Raw genomic sequence first — 9,451 nt, 5'->3', positions numbered from 1 at the left:
AATAAGACCTAGTAACTGATGTAAATAAAGCCTGAGACTTTCTGTATAATGCCAGGAAGCTCCAAATAAAGGGTGTTGGGTTCATGCCCTTCTAAATCATTACAGTTTCCACAGAAAATATCAGCCTCCTTGAGGTTCTTCGGTTAGGGAGATTTATAGTGATAACAATAGCAGTAGTTTATTTGAGGCAGTTAATCAAAATTCTAGCACTTACAAGCCCTCTGTGAACACTACAGATTTAAGAAATTGAACACTAAATATTCAAAAGTAAGCTTGCAATCTACACAAGTACAGTAAATTTCAGTTATGTGTTTCATTATACTGGTGCCTTATTGCTTTTAAGGGGTTTACAACTTGGCTGTAATTATCCACTGTGGGGTAAAATTTGGCATAAAAATAACTCTTTTCCATTTCTATTTCCAAAGAAAGTTACTTGCTCTCTGCTGGCACTGCATTCCTTGCACATGCAACACTCAGCAAGAGTTTTTGGGTGTGCAAACAAAGTAGGTTAGGTCTCTGATTTTGTGGCTTTTAAAAATATGTCTTTCATACACTCAAACCATATTGTACCTTTATTCACTCATCTTCTATTAATTTAGCCTTCAATTTGGGTTCATAGAAATAGCAAAAATACATGTAATTTGTTTATGAACCAAGTGAAATTATAAATATATAATTATATCAACCACGAAGGCCTTATTTTCACCAGAAAAGTCAAATTTCCAGCAGGATAACAGGAAAACATGGTGACGGCATTAAAATCCACCAGTGAAAAAATGTCATCACTTCTGCTTCCCCACACTGTGCCAAAGACTTCTTGTGTGTCCCCCAGAGAAAGAGGTACCTCAGCACTTCCAACAGCAAAAGGGAGCAGCAGTAGTTTCCCACCTCGGGATCACTCTGAAAATTCACAGCCAAGCTCTCTGACAGTTTGCCAAAGTCCCCAAATAAGGGAATAAATACAGTTATGGTCAGGGTCTACACTTGTAACACCCCTGAGTCAAGAGGGATGCCAACCTCAGATGCTCCCAGCTCATTCCAGCCCTGTGACTGCAGCTCAGTCTGTGATGCTTCCCTACAAACCAAATCACTGAACTGACACCATCAGAACCTGGATCTCCATTCCTTGGGCTTTTTTTTTTCCAAGGAATAGTACCTACTAAGTCTGCCATGCTCACAGATGCACCCACCCTGGACAGCAAGGGGAGAAGAAAATGGTTGAATCCTGAGTAAGGGGGTACAGCTCACCAAAATTGTCCTTTTTTCCATGGTATAGTGAAGGTGAAAAACCCAACATGTGCTGTTAAGAAAGAAATCTGCAGTCACTGGGTAACCAACATTGCCTCAGAAAGGCAACAATATAATAATAATAAAAAAAAATAATAATGTTGTGCTTATATAAACAAGTAAATTAAACTCTGGTTAGATTTCAGTGCTTAGAGTTTTGGGGAAAGACTTTTCCTGGATATAATGCAAAGGAATTATTATAATTTTTAGGCTTGCACATGTGTTCGATGTCTTTGGAGGTATAAACTCCAAATCTCCAAGAAAAGCCTGCAAGGATTAGAAAAGAAATGCAAACACCAATATTCAGACATCATTTAGAAGACAAAGGAAAAGTAACTTTCAACATTCAAGTCTAAGTAATTCTATGCTTTAATAAGTTTCCTGGCCTTTCTCTTGCTCCATTATTGTTCTATTCAGTTGTGCCTTAAATTTTGCATTATGTCTTGAGGGTTATAAGACATATATATGTGTCTATATACATACACATGTACCTGTCTGTAGACATCTACTCTATTCTGAATACAAAAGTGTAATAAGTACGATTCCTTTTTTTTCCCTTAATTTAAAATTTTTAATTTTGAATTCTCTAGATACAAGTTCCTGTATTTAAAGTTGTCAGATATTTTGCAGAGATATGCCACTTTAAAGTTACATTAATTTCTTACAATCCAACCCCTTGTAGCTATAATTTTTACCTTTGTGTAATAGACTCCAATCAAATCAGGGTAAGTGGCAACTCCAGAAAAACAGGGTAATTTGACTAAACTTTTCTGTCTAGGTTGAGCCCAGGCTCACCAGGTCTCTGAAGTAGGAAAGCATAAAGTATAAATGGAATAAAACCCTAGAGGGTCAAAACACAAAACAAAAACTCTTTAGGATTTTGTTTCTTTATGCTCCACAGTGTTTAATCCCAGAGAACCAATAAATGTGGATGGAGCACAAAAAATATGAACTCACCTTAACGTTGCAATTTTTTTATAACTTCTACTAATCCAAATGTTTGCTTCACAAGTCATGTGTAAGAAAGAGTTTGCATGGTTTATATTCCCAGGATCCCATTATAGTAAAGCTCAAAAACAGTTCACTTAAGTATTAGTAAAACTGAAAGGTAAAAAAAGTCCAGATTCTCAGCTGATAATAAATCACTTCATGTCGAGCAAAAAAAAAAATTCTGACCTCTGCTTTCTGGAGGTCATTAAACAAGAACTACAGAAATAAATAGAGTATTAATAGAAATATAAATTTCTGCTATCTAAAGGCAGATGGCACAATGAAGAGAGAACATCAGATTACTAAGACTGCCTCTCTACAGAAGAAACCTTCGGCACTGGACCCTTACTACACATTGCTCTCCCTACCATTCCCTTGCAATAGAATTTTGTAACCCTAGCCAGCTTGGTGTCAGAGAGATTTATTTGGTGTATGCTCCTTTTGTATAATTATTTAGTTATTACTCCTATAATGCACAGCATTATTTGGAATAAGTCTGCACTACAGTGCTGAACCTCCAAAGTAGCTTACGTTTCTTCTTATAATCCCCCACTCAACCTAACTCCCTTGTGAGATCTGAGAGGAATATTATTCATTATACAAACAGAAATTTAGAAAGAAAGAAAGAAAGAAAAAAGTCCAACATTTCATAGAGAATCATTAAGACAGCAAGAAGCTGATCTCAAGTTGTAAAACCCAGACAGTGCCTCAATACAAAACATTTCAGTCCCATCCAGTTTTCTGAGAATGTCTGCCCAAGATACAAGGTCATAAGTTGCAGTGGAGGAGATACAGAATAAAAGGACCAAACAATTTTTTTAATTCTCTTTTGGTCTCCTTTTTAGACAAATGTTAACAAACAGAACCACAAACAACTCTTTCAAAGCCCCTTTGTTAGAACTGAACCTGCTGGAACATTGCACATATTCAAGTCCATTGCTTTGATTTATTCCTACTGCATGAACAGAAAGAAAATAATGAAAGCTGCTACGTGGCATTTGCATTTTGGCATGTAGGAATCCTCCTAAAATAAAAATCCAGACAGACATCTAGAAATAGAATATGCCAACAAAACAGCACAAGTGAATGAGAGATCTTCTTATTACAATCCCCCCTCATGTTTTCAATAATTTAATTTTCAACTTTCTTGATCCTTTTCATGCAAACTTCTCACTACTTTTTCAGACTTCCATAGTGAACAGAATCTCATTTTGTAGGCTAAAAAGATAGAAGGAACCTTTAGGTTTTCAACAAACACCAGTGAGAAAAAGAATGAGAAAGCTACTCCTATTAATGGCACAAATGCCATTTTTAGTAAGTAAGGTTAAGCTTTTAGGTCAAGATTAAAATTGCTTTTCAATTAGATTTTAAAGTCATATTATTAACTTCAGTAGATTTACACCTACATTTAGTAATAACAATAGATTCCTGTGACTGCAAGATCAAGCTTATTGTAATAAAGAGATTATAGAAAACTCAAAAATTAACACAGAAAAAGGTACAATGTTATTTTAAAGAAATCAGAGGTGATTCATCACAATTTCATGGATAGAAACTGTGTTTTGGAATACAAAGGTTTGATTCTTACATCACATCCCATGTTTCCACAGAACAAACAGTTCTTAATAAATCCATCAACTGGCATGTTTGGGGACCTGGAGCTTCTGTGGATCACAACTGGAACCATTGCTCCCATTGGAAAAGTATGTTTCTTTAAAGATATGTACTGCAACTTTAAGTAACTCCTATTGGTAATCAAAAATATTTCTAAATCCCACTTCTTACCAACCCAGATCTAGTTTAACTCCTACATTCAACTATGCAAGCTAAAAATCTTTAATAGTGACTTCCAAAATTATCACCCCGCACAAAAAAATGCAAAACGAAACAAAACCTTACCAAGCTCCTATTGTGGCAGTAGGGATATTTACACATGGAAGTAACACAAATATATAAACATTTTTAAAGTCTTGGGCAATATTATCCTTAGACCTGGCTTTTATTTGCAAATTAAGTATGCATTTTAAAACCTAACAATGACTAAATACAGAGGTGATGACATTAAAAATCCACTCAGTGAGACTTCCTGCCTATAACATAACAAAACACTTCAAATCTAATTTTCAGCAATTTAAGAACTAATTTTTAGTGCTGTTGTGTTGTAATTCAATATAATTTACAGAGGTCAAATATGCATCCATTGTAATAGGGTAGAATCTCCAAAATGCAATCGCTCCATAAAACCAAACCATCACATGTATCCAAGAAGAAGAATCCATTTGCTTTTACCCTTCCTCCTCTGCTGCACCGAGGAACAAGAGGCTAAATTTCTTCTCTTCGAGTAGAAGTAGCTGTGAAACTCTTAGCCCTCTAAAGGACTGGCTCACACAAAACCACACTGAATTGCTTCCTCAGCAGCTGTTCCTACATCTTGATGTGGTGGGAGGTCACTCAGAAAGAGATACCGCATCTATGTGGAAACATTGACATTAAAAAGCTACCTGAGGTACTAAGACTGACTCTCTATCACACTAACACCTGCAGTATGCACCGTGTTACAACACCCCTAAAAACCTGGATATATCACAAAAAATAGGGAAAAGGCTGACGCTTTCTCATGTCACTGGAAGTAATGGTGAGCATATTTGAAAAAACAATTTGTCTAAACTAGGTGAGATTAATAGATACAGGTGAGTTTAGGCATGTGCCATAATTAAGAAAAATCATCTCACAACCACTTAACTTTGAATGAAAGGCACAGCATGAAGTTTTCGGGCCAATTGTCCGAGATTGTCTGAATTGGCTTTACACTTTCAGATTATTTGTTTTAATTTTATGAACAGTCTTTAAAAAGTGAGAGAGAAGGGTCTTCTTAAACACAACCCCATGGGGAAGCCGCCAGGGTTCCTCTCTGAATTTAGAAGCTCTGAGCAGGACTGTCACAGGGGAAAAAAAAAAAAAAAAAAAAAAAAAAAAAGATAAAAAAAAAAAAAAGAAAACGAAGGTGAATTTTAAAGGGGGAATAGATGTCTCTACTACGAGGCCCTAGCAGAGGAAAGAGTAAAACGAGACCAGGCTGTCGCTGCTTTCGTAATTGCAAAGGTGCTGCCTCAAAGGGGAGAAAACTTCCATTAGCAACTTCCTCTGAAACACCTGAAAAAAGCAGCACACAAGGGCTCGTACTCCGTTTACGTGCAATCCACCCGATAACGTCTAAAATTTATTAACCACAACTTCAAACACCGCTGAAGAGAGATGCCTTTTCTAAACGAGGGTCAAAGACGGACGCTTTGGAAACTCAACAAGGCTCAGCCGCAGGGACATGGGGAAAGCGCAGGGAGACGGGACGGGGTCAACAAGCGCGGGGCGGGCTGGCTCGGCCGGCCGGCTTTTCCCGAGGGCACGGCGGCCGGCGGGCCGGGAGGAGCGCTCGGGCCCCCGGGAGCCCCGGGACGGGCAGCGGGGCTCGCTCCCGGCCTCCTCGGGCTCGTACCCACCCCGGGCTGCCGGGCTGGGCCTCGGCCGCTTCCCTCCGGGTGCCAGACCCACCATCGCCCCCCGGCCGGCGGCGAGCGGGGCCCTCGGCCGCTCTCACGCTGACACCGCCCCGCTGGGCACCATCGCTCCCTGCTCCCTTCTCCCTCTCCTCTCCCTCTCCCCGCGGCGCAGAGTGAACAAACGCGCCGCCGTCTACCTGTGCAACACCTCCGCAACACATTTTATTTACACGGAATTAGCTCGGGGCATTGTACATTATATACAGATATTTTCCCCCTCCAACAAGGCAGATCTTGTGCAAGATTGGTAGCATCCTCTGGAGCGTATCCGACAGTCCACGGGAAATGTCCCCCCCGCTTAGAAGTATCAGCTGTCAGAGTCCAAGTCACTTTTCCCGTCCTCTTGTCTCTTCTCCGGTGACGTTTTAGACGCTTTATTCCACTTTTGTGCGTTTTCTGATTCCTCCGAAGACGATCGCTTTTGCCTCCTCCACTTCGCCCGGCGGTTTTTGAACCAAACCTGTTACATTAAAAAATTAAATTATTAGAGGGAAGAAATAAAAATAAAACTGTGCAAACCCGCAGCCCCTCAGCCCGCAGGAGCCCTGCCGGGCTCGGACGGAGGGAGGGCGGCGGGGGAAGCAGCCGCTCGGGTGGGACCGGCCGGGCGCCTTCGGGAGGCACAGCCGCCTGCCGACAACCCCTCACAGCCCCGTGACACGCTCGGCCGGCCGCCCTAAGGAACTTGGGCACTTGGAAATAATAAAAAACTTTCCCTCTCCCTCCGCTGGCAGAGCCGGGCTGCAGCCGCGCCGCGATACATCCGGTTCGGGCGCGTTTGGGTGCGAGTGGGAGAGGGCTGAAGAAGGGAAAAGAAAGCAAAGTACCTCTACTTTTTCCTCTCTTAAGTGCACCCTTCTGGCCAGCTGTTCCCTCGTGCCCACGTCTGGGTATTTCGTTTCCTGGAAGAGGTTTTCCAGCGCTTCCAGCTGCTCGTCAGTGAAGATAGTCCTGTGCCGTCTTTTCCGCCTGCAGTGCAGCTGGTTCAGTAACTGCAGCTCCGTCCGGGACAAAGTGCCCACGTTCATGTAGGGCAACATCTGATGGGGAACAGGGGACATCAGGACTGACCCAGTGCCCTCGTAACCTACGGACAGACAGACGAGTCGACGATAGGCTTTGCATGAGATCGCTGCTTCCCCCCACTCCTGTCCCGTCCCGTCCCGTCCCGAAAATGCCCCCTCCCGCCGCCCGCTCCGGCCCCGCGGTGCGGGAACAAAGGGGGCCCGTCCGCCCCGTCCCGCGGGGGCCGCCTTACCTGCGGGGGGGACGCAGGAGCACTGCTGGGCGCCCAGCGGCGGCACGGCCCCGCAGCACGAAGGGCCCACGGGGGACGCCGGCACATGCAGCTGCCCGTAGTAGTAGTTGTTGTAGCCGAGCCGGGATCCAGTGACGGCCGGCGGCAGCGCGGAGGCGGGAGCCACGGCCCGCGAGTAAAATCCGCCGTAGTCGGAGGCGCTGCCGTAGAGAGAGTCCCCGTGGAGGCTGGGGAAGACGACGGGCGCGGCGCTCGGGGGCAGCAGCACCGAGTCCTTGCAGCGAGGTCTGGCCGCCAGGATATTGTCGATGCTGAACATGCTCACAGGCATGCCCCAAACCGTGCGGGGCAGGGCGGCGGGGACCGGCCGGGGGAGGGAGGGAGGAGGGCGGGAGGGAGGGTTAGGTGGTGGCTGGGGAGGGGGGGGGGGAAGAGGCTGGAAGGACACGAAACCGAAACTTTTCGGATAAATTTTAAAAAGGGATCGGAGCGAAAAGAAAAGAGCCTTTTCCGAGGGCAGCTTGCGGGCAGAGTGTGCGTGTGTGCCTGTGCGCGCGTGTGCGGTGTGTGTGCGTGTGCGCAGGATCCACCCCTGGAACTTTCCCCCCTCAACTCTCGCCTGTTTACTGATCTCAACCCAGAGGGCTGCTCGGAGTATAATCCATCTGAACCTCTTCCCTTTTTTATACCCAGGCGACGTCATCCTGGATTTAGTTCCTGGTAATATGCAGATGACAAACAAAACCAGATTTGATTTTTTTTTTCTCCCCTTTTTTGGTGGGGGTTGCACAAAGGAGTGAAAGCAGCCCTAGTCTGTGTATTGAGAATTAATGAAATTAACGTAATCCTTTCCATTAGTGGGCTTTTTAGAAAGGCCCCAGATTTAGGCTTGATCTCTGCTGCACCGGCTAATTGCCCAGGTTAATCTTATTAATGCCATTGTGTAGAAGTGGTTAGCAGCTCCTAGTCTTGTCTATTATGCGCCTACTTTGGTCGTGTTAGTTCACATTAGTGGGTGCGATTTCCTCTGTCTAAGGCTCAGATTCATTATTTATGCTTCGAACTGCTTAAGAAGCACTTTAAAAAAAAATAAACTGCCACATAAACATGCAACGCCCCCCCACTCCAAGTGTTTCTGTAGCAGGATTTGAATCTTGCGTCCCCGGCTCGGAGGACTGAACGGGCATTGAAGAGTATGCGTTTCTCTGATTTAAGGTTTATGCAGTGAAGCAACAACGTCTTCACTGAGTAACTGAACTATTTGTTTTTTATTATTTTCCTAGGTCACCTGGCGGAACAACGACACACGAATATTGTAAACTTCTATCTCTCAGTTTTCTTTGGTTTTTTTTTCTTTCATTTTTTTAACAGACTCAAACAGGTATCACCTTTTATTTTTAAAACAAGCCAAGAGACGTGAACGTTAAAGACCAGTGCCATCTCAAATCCCCGGGTGTGGTAGGTATTCAAATTTGCTTCTGATCTGAATGGTGGCTATTTCTCTTCTTTTTAATCTTTAATTATCTACCTTAGAAAACGAAGCCCATAAAGTTGCAATGATGCAGAGAACTTTATATTTTGCATGTTCCGTGAATTTTTAAACGGAGAAATTTTGAATCCCTAAAACTCTTCCTATTAAGAGGTTTGGCTCTCCTGGTAGCTGGCTCTTGTGATTTGCAGAATACTTCGTCTGTCACGACTGTCCCTGGGAATCCACAGGAGGTGAACTGAATAAGATTAGACTATTTACCCCATCAACTCTCCATCAAAGAAGGTAGGAAATTGTACGCATGAAATGAAAACAAGCCATTAGAGTCCGTTTACGAGGAACACATTATTTTTCCTCAACAAAGAATATCCTCGTTAGCGCTTACTCGCACTTTATCTTTAGCCTTCCTTTCCTCGATATTCCAGGATTTAAAACCACACCTGAGAATGATCTGAAACGTCTTTATAGCGAAAGACTTGTATAAGCGTTAAAAAAAAAGAATGCCAAAACTAAATTCTCGCTTTATTGATACATTCCAATGTGATTAATTAGCTGCATCGGTTTTTACTTCAATTTATCTGCCTAACCATTTCTTTACCCCTTTGGCTTTTAGACCTGAACTTCGTGCAAGTTTTTCAAATTTGATGGAAAGTGAAACTATTTGACAGAGGGTTCGGCGGGTTTTTTGGTTAGATTTGGGATATTTTTTTCCTGTTTATGTTTTGAGAGTTTTCTTTATTTTTTTGTTTGTTTGTGGGTGGGCTCGTAGAGGGAGTTTCGGTTTGTTGGGGTTTTTTGGTCACTAATTCCCTGAGTGCAGCCGGTCACGCTGCATGCAGAGCAGCGCCTGCTTAATGCCGCCATCGGGAT

At 43.2% G+C, this 9,451-nt stretch overlaps 1 protein-coding gene and 1 long non-coding RNA gene across 3 annotated transcripts; one reads left to right on the top strand and one right to left on the bottom strand.

Moving 5' to 3' along the window:
* Nucleotides 1–5,968: 5,968 nt before the first annotated feature.
* Nucleotides 5,969–7,977, bottom strand: GSC (goosecoid homeobox). The gene is made up of 3 exons (XM_064422607.1): nucleotides 7,093–7,977; nucleotides 6,662–6,921; nucleotides 5,969–6,294 (listed from the first exon to the last, which is right to left on the bottom strand). Exons 1-3 carry the CDS (start codon nucleotides 7,793–7,795, stop codon nucleotides 6,142–6,144), a joined length of 1,116 nt encoding a protein of 371 aa, XP_064278677.1. The 5' UTR covers nucleotides 7,796–7,977; the 3' UTR covers nucleotides 5,969–6,141.
* On the top strand, nucleotides 7,307–9,424 carry LOC135302074 (uncharacterized). Of its 2 annotated transcripts, XR_010363765.1 has the most exons (4): nucleotides 7,889–8,285; nucleotides 8,376–8,407; nucleotides 8,500–8,550; nucleotides 8,773–9,424. It is a non-coding gene; the product is annotated as an uncharacterized LOC135302074 (long non-coding RNA). The 2 variants fall into 2 exon arrangements; XR_010363766.1 differs by lacking the exons at nucleotides 7,889–8,285; nucleotides 8,376–8,407 and adding an exon at nucleotides 7,307–7,377 and having other exon boundaries at nucleotides 8,464–8,550.
* Nucleotides 9,425–9,451: the final 27 nt, after the last annotated feature.

This window comes from Passer domesticus, chromosome 6 (assembly GCF_036417665.1).
Source record: "Passer domesticus isolate bPasDom1 chromosome 6, bPasDom1.hap1, whole genome shotgun sequence".
In the NCBI taxonomy this organism is placed as follows: domain Eukaryota; kingdom Metazoa; phylum Chordata; class Aves; order Passeriformes; family Passeridae; genus Passer; species Passer domesticus.
This window is presented reverse-complemented; position numbering and strand designations above follow the sequence as displayed.